General features: G+C 48.7%; 1 protein-coding gene across 1 annotated transcript; it reads right to left on the bottom strand.

Moving 5' to 3' along the window:
- Positions 1-8,774: 8,774 nt before the first annotated feature.
- Positions 8,775-10,467, bottom strand: DRD5 (dopamine receptor D5). Its single transcript, XM_012466993.3, has one exon. The coding sequence runs from the start codon at positions 10,465-10,467 to the stop codon at positions 9,037-9,039; it is 1,431 nt and encodes a 476-aa protein (XP_012322416.1). The 3' UTR covers positions 8,775-9,036.
- Between the last annotated feature and the right edge of the window lie 6,170 nt (positions 10,468-16,637).

Genomic DNA, 16,637 nt, shown 5'->3' with positions numbered 1-16,637 from the left:
CTTAAAACCTTTTTGATGAGCCCATTTCAAACCTTCTACCTGGTCCCAGTTTTCCACATCAAGGGTGCCTGTTTGTGGAAACCACGAGTTATATGTAATGACTTCCTGTAGAAGCTTAGTTAGTGTTTGAGAACTGACGTGAGCACCAGATTCTTTAAGTAAAACTTCAAGCAACTGTACATAATGTTGTTCCTCAATAGACAAATTCTGCCCCACGTTACCCTGATTCAGAAACTTCCCGCTCCCAGTACCTCTTTAGGGCACTGACCTTACATCCACTGCCAGCAGATTCGTCCTGGGGTTGCTGTCTGTCTGTAGTTTCACTACCTCTGCTCCAGGAGACCTTCTTCATTCAGGTCCCTGTTCAGGCGCCACTTGCCATAGTTATCTCATGAACGAAGGAGGATGAACACGGAATTGAAGACAAAGATGAAGGGGTCAGGGGCTCTTTGCTTCTAGTGAACAAAGCCCTGAGCTTTTACAGCCCTTCATATTTATTAAGTAAAGTGAACAGGGAGGAGGGGGTGATTGTCAGTCAGCTACTTGACTTATCACAGGTACTGCTTTCCTTGTTCAAGAGGTTCCAGATGTTCTGGTAGATAACCTCAAGGAGCAGGGGACCTGGGCGTGACTGCCCTCACATTACTTCTGGTGACAGATGCAGTTTGTCAGTTTGCCGACTTCCTGCTTTCATGAGGACAGTTTGCTGTTTGCTCATATAGCCTCCAGAGGCATATTGAGTTGGTTACACCCCCACATTCTTGGGGTCACCAGCACACCACCACACCCAGCTAATTTTTGTATTTTTAGTAGAGACGGGCTTTCACCATTTGGCCAGGCTGGTCTTGAACTTCTGACCTTCTGATTCACCCACCTCAGCCTCCCAAAGTGCTGAGATTACAGGCATGAGCCACTGCACCTGACCAATATTTTAATTTTCAATTTGTTCTAGGACAGATATGTTTAGGGGCTACTGAGAGACCAAGAAAAGCAAGTACTTAGAACATTCAAGCATCCCCCACCTCCCAAGCTCAAAGTAGAAATCATTTATTAACCAGGCCCCTCAACATCATTGGTTGAAATGCAGCCTTGGAGTCTTTCTCACCCCGGGACTCCAGGCAGCCCCTACCAATGAAGCCAAGTTGATACAGGAACAGGGGCATATGTGTTAGCCCTGACAAGCCATACTGGGTATGCTTTCCCAAATCTACAAATCACCAAGGGTGTGGAAAAATAGAGCCCTCTCCATGTTATGCAGATCTCACTCATGTAGGAAACTGAGGTCTAGTTACCTATTGGAAAGGGCCATTGGAAAAGCACAGGAAAAGGACCGAGATGGAGAGAAAATTCACAACCAAGTCTGATGAGAAATAGTTTCAGAACCTCAAAATGCTTCTCCTGGAGAGGACCCATGGGCAATATACGTGAAGGAGCTCTCTTCTTCCTGGGTGCCTCCGAAGAGTTGTGTAAAGCCCAAAAGGGGGTCTCTCCAGGAGCAGATGCTCTTCAAGTCCCATTTCTGTCACTTAGTAGAAGCATAACCTAGCTTGCTATTGAACCTCTCTCAGCCTCCTTTTCCTCCTTTTTCAAATGAAGACAGTGATGCCTATTTCACAAGAATATTGCGATGATTGCATGAGACGATGTTTACAAAGCACCTCACAAAGTATGTAGTCAACAAATGCTGGTTGTCACCTCTGTTCTGTCAGTGTTGGCGGAGTGCTGGTACTCTCAGTTCACTACTTTTGAGGACAGGAATAGAAGAGAATAGATGAGAATCAGAACAATGTTCTGAGTGTTTTCCCTGGAACTGGCATTGTGTTAATATCCTACAAATGGGAGACATGTGTCCCCTGGTCTCATACCTGGAATATCAAAATGATACTTCATTAACAGTGTCAAAGCAAAAGTCTGATGGCTCTGTCTGCTCTTGTGAGTAGGGGTACTCATATTCCCTTTAAGCTTTTCCCCAAATTTGGCCTAGAGGCCTGGGGGTTCCACATGGGCTCAAGAACCTTCTCCTCTTAACTCTCCCCTCATGTCAACAGCTTCCTCCTCTCAAGCTTGACATCTTGTCCTGTTTCTTCCTGTTCTAGGTGTGGCAAAGTCTAGTTTGCTGTTTAGTCTGTCTATCCCTCTCCTGGATGTTGACTCTTTAGTTCTCTATCCCTAGTAGCTTCCCACACTGCCTATAAAATGGAGTGCAGGACCACTACATAGAAACAGGAAGATTCTGCCCTGTACTCTCAGGTCCTAAGAACACAATCACAAGCAGACTGTTTTTTTTGTTTGCTTGTTTGTTTGTGACAGAGTCTCACTCTTGTTGCCCAGGCTGGAGTGCAATGGTGTGATCTCAGCTCACTGCAACCTCCACCTCACAGGTTCAAGCAATTCTCTTGCCTCAGCCTCCTGAGTAGCTGGGATTACAGGTGCCCGCCACCACACCCAGCTAAGTTTGTATTTTAGTAGAGATGGGGTTTCACCATGTTGGTCAGGCTGGTCTCAAACTCTCTACCTCAGGTGATCCGCCCACTTCAGCATTGCAAAATGCTGGAATTACAGGCATGAGTCACTGTGCCCACCCCATTTTTAAATTCTCATTGTGTCCATGCCCTTACACATTTCACATGAATCATATCACATAACCCTGACAATAAACTACAAAGTAAGCAACTAATCATCCCCATTTTAATATTTTTTAAAACCTAGGAAGGTAACTTAATCTCTTTGACTTCCAGGTCTCATGAAACATTAGAGATTCAATATTTGAACCAGAGGTTATAGTTTTTAAAATATGTTTGCTAGGTATCAAAATGAATGCATGGAATTTGATATATGTGCATAGGTAGGCATGAAATAGATACAGATGCTCATGGTATGTGTACATGCACATATGAATATGTTTGCATGGATATACATGTATCCATTTCCCAGCTCTGTCTTTTGAGAGGATCTAGAAACAATGCTACCCCAGTAACAATAAATACCCTTGTGCCCAGATCTTGATTTCTACATACCATTCTCTGCTAGAAGGAACCCAGGTCTCCTTGGAAAAATGGCTGACTGGGAGGCTTGGACAGAGAATATACAAGATGAGTCTGACATATCTTGTGTTGAAAAGTAACTAACTACTCAAAGAATAATGACAGCATGTCAAAAGGACACAGGAACCAATTTAAAAGGCTCCCACTAACCAAATCTAAGGCAACCTAAACGTCATGATAAGTTAGTATAATAGGTATGAATACCCTCTGAGAGATTTGAGGGCAGACACAGTCTTAGAAGACACTAGAAAACAGTGTCCTGAGTGTTGCCCCTAGACTGAGCATTGTGTTAATATCCTACAAATGGAACACATGTGTCCCCAAGTCCCATACCTGGAATGTCAAAATAGTATCTCATTAACAGTGTCAGATAAAGGATTATAACCTATTATAAAAACTAGAGACCCAGGCTGGGCATGGTGGCTCATACCTGTAAATTCCAGCACTTTGGGAGGCTGAGGTGGGAGGACTGTTTGAGCCCAGGAGCTTGAGACGAGCCTGGGCAACATAGGGAGACCCTGTCACTACAAAAAGAAAAGAAAAAATACCTTGGCACAGTGGCATATGCCTGTGGTCCCAGCTGCTTGGAAAGCTGAGTGGAAGGATCGCTTGGGCCCTGGAGTCCAGGTCGCAGTGATCTGTGATCACGCCACTGCACTCCAGCCTGGACAACAGAGGGAGACTCTGTCTCAAAAACAAGCAAAACTAGAAACCCAAGATTCTATGCTGATGTAAATAAATATATAAACAAATATTCTTCCTTACAGTGGAAAACCAACAATAAATTTAGAAAGATAGTAAATTTTTAAAAAAAAAAAACACTGTTTGACAACCACAGTAATAACTGATTCAGGTAAGGGTCACTAATAAATGCTAAAAACAATGGGTACAAATTTGAGAAATAATAGGATATTTTCATAGTCTCAAAACATTTCTCCAAAATAAATACTTATTAATTAGAAAGGGTAAAACAGTGGACAGCACCACAACCCCATGAGCAAAGTTAACGTTGCTAGTGATGGAACTAATTGACAGCACCTGCCCCCCACGCAACGCGCTGGAGGAGCTCAGCATGGCATCTGTGATATTCCTGCCCAATGTGCATGACAGAATCTAATCACAGAAAAGCACCCAAGAACCCGAGTTGAAGGACAATTCTACCAGGTAACTGATCAGGTAATCTTCACAAAGGTCAGTGTCATGAAAGACAAAGCGGCAGAAACTTTCAAATTACAGGAGGCAGCTAAATACAACACATGGTCTTGGATTGTTTTGTTATAAAGGACATTATCATGAAGTCTGAATAGAGTCTGTAGATTAGATGAGAGAATTCCTTGTTTTTAGGAAATACGCAACAGAATATTCAAGGGTAAATGGGCATCACATCTTAGATGACTCGGAAGATAAAGGGAAGAACAGAGGTAAGTGATACGGTGAAATATTGACGTTGGGGGATCTGGGCAAACAATATTTAGGAATTCTTTGTACTGTGTTGCAAGGTTTCTGTAAGTCTGAAACAATGCGAGAACAAGTTATTAAAAATAAAGCATAAAATGTAAAACATCTCTTCTGCAAATTCTTTGGCACTCTTCCCACAAAGAGGTAAAGTCTAATTCCCTCCCCTTGAATATCCTTTGGACTTAGTGACTCACTTCTAACAAATGAATATGGTTTATGGAGGTCTGGTCATAAAAGCAGATTCAGCATCTATCAGAACAAGGAAGTTCTGTGCCTTGTGTTATACACACTCTGTGCGGTTGGTGTGCCTATTGATCAGGTAAGGAAGCTGGAGCTCAGAAAGCTGCCCGGATTCAAATGGCTAATAAGTGGTGGAGCCAAAATTCAACCTCAGGGTGATGGAGCCTCCGACTCCAGGCAGGTGACCTTGTGGACAGGGAGCTGGGACCTAGCGCGTGGACAGGGAGCTGGGACCTGGAGCGTGGACAGGGAGCTGGGACCTGGCGCGTGGACAGGGAGCTGGGACCTGGAGCGTGGACAGGGAGCTGGGACCTGGAGCGTGGACAGGGAGCTGGGACCTGGAGCGTGGACAGGGAGCTGGGACCTGGCGCGTGGACAGGGAGCTGGGACCTGGAGCGTGGACAGGGAGCTGGGACCTGGAGCGTGGACAGGGAGCTGGGACCTGGCGCGTGGACAGGGAGCTGGGACCTGGCGCGTGGACAGGGAGCTGGGACCTGGCGCGTGGACAGGGAGCTGGGACCTGGAGCGTGGACAGGGAGCTGGGACCTGGAGCGTGGACAGGGAGCTGGGACCTGGAGCGTGGACAGGGAGCTGGGACCTGGAGCGTGGACAGGGAGCTGGGACCTGGAGCGTGGACAGGGAGCTGGGACCTGGCGCGTGGACAGGGAGCTGGGACCTGGAGCGTGGACAGGGAGCTGGGACCTGGAGCGTGGACAGGGAGCTGGGACCTGGAGCGTGGACAGGGAGCTGGGACCTGGAGCGTGGACAGGGAGCTGGGACCTGGAGCGTGTCCACCTGGTCACGGCCTCTCAAGTGCTGCAACATGAGTGTTTGGGGCTGGATAATTCTCTGTGCACCATAGGTTGTTTAACAACATCTTTGGCCTCTACTTACAAGATGGCAGGAGAACCTGACACCCAGTCGTGACAACTAAAATGGTCTCCAGACACTGGCAAATGTCTGAAGCGTGCAGGGTGCAAAATTCCCTCTGTTGAGAACCACTGACCTCGAGGTAAACCCTGGTTCCACTGCTTACTTGTCACATGACCTTGGACAAACAACTCTTCAAGTTCCTCTGTGCCCCCGTGTCCTCATCTGTAAAATGGGAAAATAATAACATGTGAGGTTAATGTGAAGAATAAATAAGAATCCAGGAAAGCACTTGGCCCATCATGTAAGAGCTACTTTGCCCATAACCCTAGGGTGCCTTCCCTCCAAACACAAAGCTATTCACAGAGCAGGTACACAATGAAGAGCTGCTGTCGTGTAGCTGTGGGGATGAACCAATTAACAGTTTCAGTAATAAATGGACAAAAAACTGAATGTTCTGATCTGTGTACTGGTGCATTTGCTGACTGAAGAAGTTCTGGCATCGTCTCTCACCATCAAAGAGCAGTTAGGATTAAAGACTCTGTGGCCAGGCTACCTGGGTTCAAGTTTAGCTCTGCCACTCAGGAGGTGTGTGACCCCAGGCTGGTTATTTAGCCTGACAACGCCTTCATTTCCTTATCTATAAAAAATGGAGTAATGAGAGTGCCTACCTCACAGGGCAGCGAGAGTCAAATGAATTAATACACGTGTTGTATCCAGCACAGACCGAGTCTCCATCATGCCTGCTGTGATTGCTGCTGCGGCAATTAACATTAATCCTATCACACTCCTCTTTTATGGCCCTCCAGCCACACTCCTCCAAGGGTGCCAGGAACAAGCCCATTTCCAAGCCTTTGCACTTGCCGCTCCCTCTGCCTGGATTACTGTCCCACCCAGACATTAGCAGCGCTCCAGCTCTTACCCAATCAAGGTCTCTCTTCATGTGGCTCTTTGGAAAGGCCCCCCCCCACACCCTGACCTCCATAAATAAAACAGCAGCTTCACCACCCTATTCACCCCGGGTATTTTGCAACATAGCAATATCCTCTGCCTGGCATTATCTATCCTGTTCAATACAGCACAGTGCAATGCAGCGCAGTATAGTGGAGCAATCTTTATTGGCTTATCTCTCCACTGACTCACATAAATGTTCCAAGACAGCAGAGAATTTGATTGACAACTATATTCCCAGCATCTAGAACAGTGCCTAGTGCATGGTACATAATTATAAGGAATGGTGAATGATATTTTACAGAAGGGAATTCCAAAGTCTTCACATAATCCATTTTCCATAACACAGGACTTATCTAAACTGGAGCCTAAGACAGTGTTTTTCACAAAAGATTTTGCTTCTAACAACCCATGCTTTAGAACAGAATGTTGTAAAGACTTCCAGATCAGTTAGATTTGAGTTTCTCAAACCATGACTGTGGATTCCAGAGAGACAGTAATAGGAATTCCACCAAACAAGGTTCACAAGGTGAACGGCAGTGGGAGATAATACAGAATCTTGCCCCACGGGAGGGTGCATCATGCACAGGAGAAGCTCTAAGAAGTCCTGTTGAGAAGACAGATATTGAACCTGGGTTTGCTGAACTTATTTCACCAGAGACCCCATCCATTAACATCTGCATCACAAAGCACAATTTGGTAAACAGTGATCTAGCATAAGTCTTTCCATTTACAGATACAGACAGAAAATGAGTCCCAGAAAGGTTAATTGACTCACTCAGGGTCACGTGGCGGTCTCCTGAATCCTAGAGCAGTGTGCTTTTCACTGCCCGCAATGTTGCCTAATGGTTTGCTTAGCTATCCATTCACAGGAGGTCAGAAACTGAACGCAGACCTCAGGTTCCAGTATCATTTTGACTAAATTACATATAAAAATTGATGTACTGGATAGGATTTGCTTTCAACCTCACTGTTCCAGAAATAGTCATTCATTCAACAAATATTTATTAAGTGTTGTATGCCAGGAACTGCACATTTTGCAGTGATCAAGATATGGTTGCCCAGAAGAGCGACAATAAAATTATCCTTAAAGAGATCAAAATTGATTGAACTGTCCTCGATAAAACTGCTTCAAAGCAGGGACTTGTAAGAAATTACATATTCACATTTCATTTGCTTCCATTAACGGCGCTCATATTTAGATCTGATGTTAATAACATGCTCTCAACCGGTGTGGGTCTGGAATAAAACACTCCCCTTGACTGTGACGTGCACACCACAGAGAGGAAAAACAAAATGATTGGAGTTAGTTGGGCTCTTCTATTGAGCTTCTAGACCTACAGATTTTCCAATTTCAAGTTCATTCACATTTCGTCTCTGGCTTCTACATTTTAGTTAAAAAGCATTCCCCTATTTGCTATTGTCCACTAAGGAAAATGCCTATTTAAAAAACAGGATTTCTTTTTTAAAGCATCTTGATTCACACATTTCAAAGCTCTTCAGGAAACACGATTTCTCAAAAGCCATGTCATTCTAAAACATGCTACAGATTTCATATGGAGAAAGAGCGAGATATTTTTCTACATGATCTTTTCAATGAACTGATCGCATCTGTCTAGGAATCAGGAGAGTTGTCTTATTTCAAAAAAAAAAAATTCTAAATGAGAAAAAAAGAAATCTAGGCTTGAGAAGATCTAATGCCTTGCCACTGAAGCCAGGTTGGGGCACAGACCCCACATGTGTATAAGTAATAAAAAGAAACCTGAGAAAACAGAAGCTCCTCAAGGTCCTTTGCCCTGTGTGTATCTTTAAGGCCAAACTGTAAAGAAAATAAGCATGCAAACATCTTTGCGTTTTAAGGATGCACTCACGGTTTCTTCAGAAGCACTTCTGAAACACAAGGTAGCAAAGCAAAGATAGTCTCCCCATCATACAAATAATGTATGTTTATTAGACACCAGAATAAATGAGGGAGACTTCCTCGGCTATGATATGGAGACACCCACCAGCACAGAGAGAAGAAATGACATAAGCACAGAGCCACCAGAAGCCAGACCCAGGAAAGCTATGCCCCCACTGAATCACTGCACACACAACCAACCTGCTGTTTAAAAATCAATTTAAACACTAACAATGACTGAAGAAGCCATTTGTTTAAAAAGGGAGGGGAGAGCATATTTTTTAAGGACCAAGTATCACTTTTTTTTTTTAAAGGACCCAGCACCATACTCTCTTCTCTAATAGGATCACCTGTGGCAGGCTGGGTATATTTGACTGAGTTTATTGCAACTGCTTCTGCCAATTCTTTGAACTACCAATCAATGGGGTGAGGTTTCTAAGCACATGAGCCACTACTCAGAAACACATGATAAACGGGGTAGCAGCACTGGAAACGCATGTATTTGCATGTGTATGCATGCTTGTAAATGTCACTGCAGTTATGCAGATCCAGGAGGGAGTTTCTTAATGCCGTTTAATGGAATCCATTTGGGGTAAAAGGTGTTATTTTGCCTAAAGAAATCTCCCCCTCGCAGTCCAGCTCCCAGACAGACTCTGCCACAGGGTCACCATCTGGAGATGTCTGATAGATCTGGGACATGCGATCGAAAGGGCCCTCCTCCTCGTCATCGTCCACTTCCCGGTCGCCGGGGGTCACCGCGTTGGGCATCATGTGGATATAGGCAGCTGTGATTTCCTTCTGGAAGACGGTGTCCTGGTTGTAGGAGATGAGCTCATTGCTGATGTTCACGGTCTCCACCGGCGTGCGGGAGCAGAGGTGGCTGCACCCCAGCAGCTGGGCAAACACCTTCCGGAAGTCTGCGTTGAAGGCGTAGATGATGGGGTTGAGTGAGGAGTTGGCCCAGCCAAACCAGACGAAGACATCGAAGGTGGTCTCACTGACGCAGGGGAAGCCGGCCTGGGGGCCTTCGGGGTGTCCACTGCAGAAAGGGACCATGCAGTTAAGGACGAAGAAGGGCAGCCAGCAGCACACGAAGACCCCCATGATCACCGACAGGGTCTTGAGCACCTTGGTCTCCTTCTTGATGGAAGCGCGCAGGCTGGTCTCGGGCGCGCAGGCGGCGCTGCTCCTGCAGCTCTGCGCGTGCTCCGCGGCTCTCTCCAGGGAGGAAATCCTGCGGATCTGCACCTGGGCGATGCGGTAGATGCGCGTGTAGGTCACGATCATGATGGCCACCGGGATGTAGAAGCTGACCAGAGAGGAAGAGATGGCGTAGGTTCGGTTCAGGCTGGAGTCACAGTTCTCTGCCCTCATGTCGGGTTCCCAAACGTCCTCCCAGGGCGTCCCGTTAGCCAGGTTGTTCGGCAGGTCCAGCCCGCCCCAAGAGCCCTCCTGGTCCCTGTGCCAGTTGAGCTGGACTGGAAGAAAGGAGATGAGGATGGACAAGGTCCAGGCCAGGCCGACCATGACCAGGGCCATGCGCTGGGTCATCTTGCGCTCGTAGCGGAAGGGCCTGGAGATGGCCCAGTAGCGGTCCACGCTGATGACGCACAGGTTTAGGATGGAGGCGGTGGAGCACATGATGTCGAAGGCCACCCAGACGTCGCAGAACGCTCCAAAGGGCCAGTAACCGGCCACCTCGGCGACCGCCTTCCAGGGCATGACCAGCAGCGCCACGAAGAGGTCTGACACGGCCAGAGACACGATGAAGACGTTGGTCATCTTGGCGCGCAGGTGGCGGCTCCGCACGATGGCAGCGCACACCAGCACGTTGCCCAGCAGGGTCCAGATGATGAGTAGGGTCAGCAGGCCGGCGGTGACCACCTGCGCCGGCCCCAGTGGCAGTGCCCCAGACGAGCCCCCCACGGCGTTTCCCTGCGCCAGCTGCTGGTGCAGCGCGAAATGCCCCGGGTACGCGGTGCCGTTGCTCCCCGGCGGCAGCATTTCTGGCTGGGCTGCAGGGGCGGTCTGTGCGCGGTCCCAACTTCAGCCCTGCGACCCCCGGGCAGCCCCATCGGGCACCCCGAGGATGCGCCCCCTCAGCCAAGGGACCCTCGAGCCCCGGGTGGCTCTCACCGTGAGCTGCGCCGGGCCTCGGGGAGCGCGGGGACTTCTCTCGCCGCCTGAAGAGCCTCTGGCTCGGTGGCCGCGGTGCGCCCCTCTGGTCTCGGCGCTGGGGACAGGAAGCGGCTGGCGCTCGCTGACGGCCAAGGCTGTTCTCGGGAGTTCGCAGCGCGCCGGGCGGCAGCGGCAGCGGCTGTGTCGGGTTCGGAGCCAGAGAAGAAGAGAGCGAGCCGCCACTGAGGGGCTGGGGCAGGCAGCCGCGGGCGCCGGGAGCTGCGGCGCTGCCGCGGTCCCAGGCTGCTCCCGGGCCCCGCGTCCCGCCCCCCGCGCCTCCGCTCTCGGCTCTCTTGCGCTCCCGCCCCACCTGTGCCTTGGAGCCGTCGCTCGCCGCGCTCAGCGCTCCAGAGTCTAGGGGCGATCCCGCAGGTCCGAGAGGCGCCCCAGCGCCAGACCCTAGCCCCGGGAAGGGAAAATTCTCCCCGGGAAGACGGAAGGGTGCTTGGAGCAGCCCTGGAGCCCTAGCCCTGGCCACGCTTGGGGAACAAGAGGCGGGGTAGGAAAGAGGACTCGAGGGCTTCCAGAGGGGAAACGAGCTTTTGTAGGGTAAAGGGGGCGGCTTTGGATTGCCCACAGACCTGAGTCCCAATCCGGACTTTATTCTTCGCTTTGCGACTTTGAGGGCCTTTACCCGGCCTTCCTTTCCTTCTCCGCGGCGTGGGATAATGATTCCTATTCCTGTGGCAATGTCAGGGGAAGCCGTCTAGGAAGAGGTGCCCAGTAGAAAATGTCTCCTAGGAACAGGCTCCTGCTTCCCCCAGCCCCTCCCTCAACACCCTGAGGCTGGGGCTTAACCTGATCTCTTGGGAGACTCCCCTTTTCCCCGCCCCCGCCCCCAATCCTTGAGCGATCTTTCCGTTGGGGAATAATTTGAGATGAACCCAAAAGACCAGAGGAGGAAGAGAGCTCCCCAGAGAGTTGGAAGCCTCTTCTTTCAGGGCACTTTTAAGAGGGATGGATAAACAGCTCAGTGTTTAACAAAAAAGGAACTGAGGGCGCCCAAAACCCAAACTGGAAAAAAAGAATGGTGGAAAAGAGTGAAGAGGGAAAACAGTATTCCTGAGCTCTCAGCACACCTCCCAGCTGACAAGTGGCATTTATGAAGCGTTTCTGCCTCTGCTGGTGTTAAGCTCAGCTGAAGGCAGCTGGGAGAGAAAGAGATGTGACAGCAGTCGGCTGCACAGCTCCGTCTGCCACCGGCTGGCCCAGACACCTGCCGCATGGTGAGGTCTAGAAACAGACTGGACTGTCTCCTCCCTTCCTAGTCTCCCACTCCACCAAACCCACCTGCACCCAGGACCAACACCTGCAAGTGTCCCAGCTTCTCAGACATAGGCTGCTCAGCCGAAGCAGTCCCTTCCCCCTGCCTCCTTCCCTTTCAGTGCTTTCTGCTGTTGGAGAGGGCAAGACTAACTGTCCAGGTGCCTAAACCTGAAACTAAAGAGTCATCCTCACCTCCTGTCTCTCCTCATCTTCTGGGAGCTGGACCACTCCTCTCACCACTGACATCCCTGTCCAGAACTGTGCCTCCTCCACCCTGTTTGATGGTGGCACTCTCCCGGCCTCCAGGCTCTGCCCTGACCCTCTGTCTTCCTGGCAGGCAGTGATCTTTCCTGAATGTGACTATGATCATCTCACTCCCATGATGAGACACACTCACTGTGTTTCACGGTCACGCCCTGTGGCCCATGTTCCTGGCCAAGCATGCAAAATCTTTTCCGCATCTTGCCCTCGTCTTTGTCCACAGCTCCTGCTGCTTCTCCTGCCACCCCTCCACATACAGCCTGGATTCAAGCTGCCACCACCATCACCACCGCCAAAAAAGAACACCCATTGTAAATGGTCATGTGATAATTCCTTAACCTGGAATGACCTTCCCCCATCCTCTCCTCCTGGAGAACACCAACTCATGATGTCAGAAAAGAACTTGGATTTTGGAGACAGGGGTTTGAATTCTAGTCATTCATTCTTTTATTCAGCAAATATTTAACAAGTACTGACTTGTCCCAGATGTTGTTTTACTCACTGGTTATACAATGGGAGGCGGAGAGAGAGAGAGAGAGAGAGAGAGAGAGAGAGAGAGAGAGAGACCCTACTCTAAAAGTTTGAAGCCTAGATAGGCTTTAAGCCAGGAATAATCCAAAGAAATGCACAATTACAAATGTGACAAGGGCTGTGAGGGAAAGTTCACAGTCTTATGGAAGTGTCCAATAGTTGGGGAGGTTGGCCAAGGCAAGATGTTTAGGGAAGGCTTTCCTGGAGAAGTTTCTCTTTGGGTTGAATCACAGTTAAGTAGGCAAAGAGGAAGCCAGAGGGAAGGGAAGTACGGCAGACAGGAAGAATAGGCACTTTACCAGCTTTGGGATCTTGGGCAGGTTGCTTGATCTCTGTGAGCTTCAGTTTCCTCATCTGGGAAATGGATTAATAATAGTCATTTAAAAAGTGTGATGAGACCAAAATAATTAATGCATGTGTTCAGAGCCACCCATTTTTCTCCCTCTACTGTATCTGTGCAGTTTCTTGACCTGGGCTGCCCTCTAGAAAGGATTCCATTCTGGCTTTTGTGGTGGTCAGAGAGTGGATGCATGACTAGATCTGAAAAGCTGGAGGAGGAAGGAATGGTCCCAAAAGGAAGAGACTGTGCTTGTCTTCACAATAAAGAGCAGAGAAGTGGGGAGAGGGCCTGAAAGCTGGGAGTGGAGTTCTGCAGGGAAGATTGCATGAAAGAGGTGAGGGAACTGGAATTAAGTGGACAGGAGATTAAAAGGGAATTCTAGAGAATGATCCCTACTGATTTCACAACTTAAGAAATGAAAGTAAAGGTCCAGGTGCAGTGGGTCATGCCTGTAATGCCAGCACTTTGGGAGGCTGAAGCAGGTGGATCATTTGAGATCAGGAGTTCGAGACTAGCCTAGCCAACATGGTGAAACCCTGTCTCTACTAAAAAGGCAAAAATTAGCCAGGCGTGGTGGCTTGTGCCTGCAGTCCCAGCTACTCAGGTGGCTGAGGCAGGAGAATCACTCAAACCCAGGAGTTGGGGGTTGCAGTGAGCCAAGATTGTATCACTGCACTCCAGTCTGCTGGGCAGGAAAGCAAGACTCTGGAATTTAAAAGAAAAAAAAAAAAGGAAGGAAGGAAAGAAGGAAGGGAAGAAGGGAGGGAGGGAGGGAGGGAGGAAGGAAGGAAAGAAATAGAAATTCAAGTAAAGAATTTGAGTTTGAAAATTGCCTTTTGTCTACCAAACTTGAGCCTGCTTAAAGACTGGGCAACACGGATCTCTGTAAGTTGTGCAAAGCACTCAATGTTAGAACCTCTCCATCCTTTAAGAGCCAGCTCAATCACTTCTCCAGAAACACTTACTGAGTCCTCTGCACTGAGCAGGTGTCCTGTGCTCCAGGAGAGCACTGGGTTGGCTCCTAGTGCAGCTGTTATGACCCTGGACTGCACCATCCTTCACATCACTGTCCAGCCTCCAGAATCCCAGCTTCTTAAATCAAGAAATTGTGTCTTGTTCATGGCTGAATTTCCCAAGTGGGTGCTTGACAAATCTTTGCTGGTAACGAATGAAAAAGGGGATTTTGTGCCCAATACCATGAAATCAATGCACAGAAGATTCAATCAACCAAGAAAGGTAGACAGATGCTGGCCACACACACTGACATTTGTTTTCAGATAGTCCAGTCCAGTCCCCCTGACTTCCACCAATCCATTCATTCATTCCACAAGCATCTCTGATGGGGTGGAGGCAGGGCCATTCAGGGTGTGTAAGTCACCAACAGGGTAGGTTTGTATAATGAATATAAAATCTTCCAGCAGAAGATGGTAAATTATATCAAGAAAGGGCTCCCTTCAACATCGCACAACTGCACTCCAGCTTGGGTGACAGAGGGAGACTCCATCACAAATTTAAAAAAAAAAAAAAGTGGGGGTGGGGGTGCTCTCTTTTTCTAATTAACACAAGATTGTTCTGCTTCGGGTTCTGCTGCAACCATCTCTCAGACCCTATTCCTTGTCTTTCTTGGGCTTATATTATTGAGGAGAGAGAGAAATAAACAATTTCAAAATAATGTCATATAATGCTAAGCGCTATAAAGAAAATCCAACAGAATAATGAAAGAGACAGCAGCAAGACTAGAGGGAAAAGCTGCTTCAGAATGAGTTGTCAAGGAGGCTTCTTCGCAATCAGAAAGGTGACAAGGATTTAGTCAGGCAAATATCAGAGGTAAATCATTCTTGGAGGAAAGTAAGTCCAGGCAAAGGCCCTGGGGCAGATTGAGCTTGTTTGATAAAGAGGTAAAAGGGTCAGAATGTCTGTAACAATAGTGGCCAAGGGAGGGAGAGCTATGAGAGAGAGGAGGTGAGCCCTGTTGTCATGGTGAGACCATGAGGATTTATTCTAAGTTCCGGATACCTGGAGTTCAAGTCCCCTGAACTGGATGATAACTACAAGCCCTCATATCTCAATGCTACAGTCTTTAAGCCCCTGTTATAAGAGCTTGGAATCTTCAGAGACGACAGGAAACACCAGAATGCTATGGCGGAGCGTATCTAGGGGCCTTCTCCCAGCTCAGACCCTTTGACTGTAAAAAGACACAGGTTTCAAGGCTGAGATCCACAAAACTCTAGCAAAGGCAGCACAAACACCCACCAATGACAGTAGATGCTGCCTGTCACCCTGGAGCACCAGGCAGGTTCCAGAGCACCCTTGCTGCGCTGGCCTCTAATTGTTGATTATAGGAAGGTCTGGGGTAGTCCCCAAAGCTGGGATGTCCAAAGTAGCTGGGATCAGTCAGGAGGCTCGGGGCAGTGGCAGGAAAATATTTTCCTCCCTGGTAGAGCCACAGTGGGGTATCCAGGCTGGATATCCGTGGCGAGAAGGACCATGGCACAGCGCCAAGACCTGGGGAACAAACCCCATTGGAGTTGAATCCAGAAAAACGACTCTTTTCTAATTCACTCTCCTGCCCCTCATGTAATCACTGTACTTTTGGGTGTACCTGGACTGCTCTGAAACATTCAAAACATCCTTCATCGCCTCCCCAATGTGTGCGTCAGTCTTGGCTTCCTTTTTACTTGCTTTCACTTGCTTCTTGTGGCAGAGATGACTCCAGCAGATCCCTCCCTACATTTGCTGGGTTCCCTAGCTGTCATGTGGAGGCTAGGGAGCCAGATTCTGGCCAACAGAATATGGGTAGAAGTGATGTGAACCACAGATCTGAGCCTTAGAAACAACCCACAGGACCCTGAGCTCCGTGGGTTTGGAAGCCACGTGTGTTCTAGAAGTGTAGCTACAGATGGAGAAGGCCCATGTGCTAGCTAGTCTCCAAAGATGGTGCATCAGGCCATTCTCGCATTGCTATAAAGAAACATCCGAGACCAGGTAATTACAAGGAAAAGAGGTTGAATTGGCTCAGGGTTCTGCAGGCTTTACAAGAAGCATGGTGCTGGCATCTGCTCTGCTTACAGGGAGGCCTCAGGGAGCTTACAGTCATGAGCAGGCACATCACGTGGCCAAAGCAAGAGCAAGCAAGAGAGTCGGCAGGTGCGGGACAGGACATGCCACACACTTTTAAATGACCAGATCTCACAAGAACTCACTATCTGGAAGACAGCACCAAGCCATGAGGGCTTTACCCCCATGGTCCAAACAACTCCCACCAGGCCCCAACTCCAGCACTGGAGATTGCAATTTAACATGAAATCTGGGTGGGGATAAATATTCAAATTATATCAGAGGGCCTCCCCTGCAACCAGACCTCCTGGTTTCCAGGCTCCTCCCATGCTGCTTCTGGGCTGGCCCCCGGGGAAGCCAAGAATGCAGTGGATCTGATGCTGCATGGGGCTGAGGCTGGGCCATGAGGGGGCTTGCAGCTGCCGCTTTGGTCTTTTGGAACCTTTGCTCATGAGAGTCTCCCTGCTGGGCCCCAGCCACCATGCTGTGAGAAGTGAAAGTCATGTGGAGAGGCCACGTGGAGGTTTCCTGGTCTAGAGCA

Source organism: Aotus nancymaae, unplaced genomic scaffold, assembly GCF_030222135.1.
Source record: "Aotus nancymaae isolate 86718 unplaced genomic scaffold, 86718_ANA_hifiasm-v0.15.2.pri h1tg000006l, whole genome shotgun sequence".
NCBI classification, from domain to species: domain Eukaryota; kingdom Metazoa; phylum Chordata; class Mammalia; order Primates; family Aotidae; genus Aotus; species Aotus nancymaae.
The sequence above is the reverse complement of the archived record's forward strand: the minus strand, read 5'-3'. Positions and strand labels throughout refer to the sequence as shown.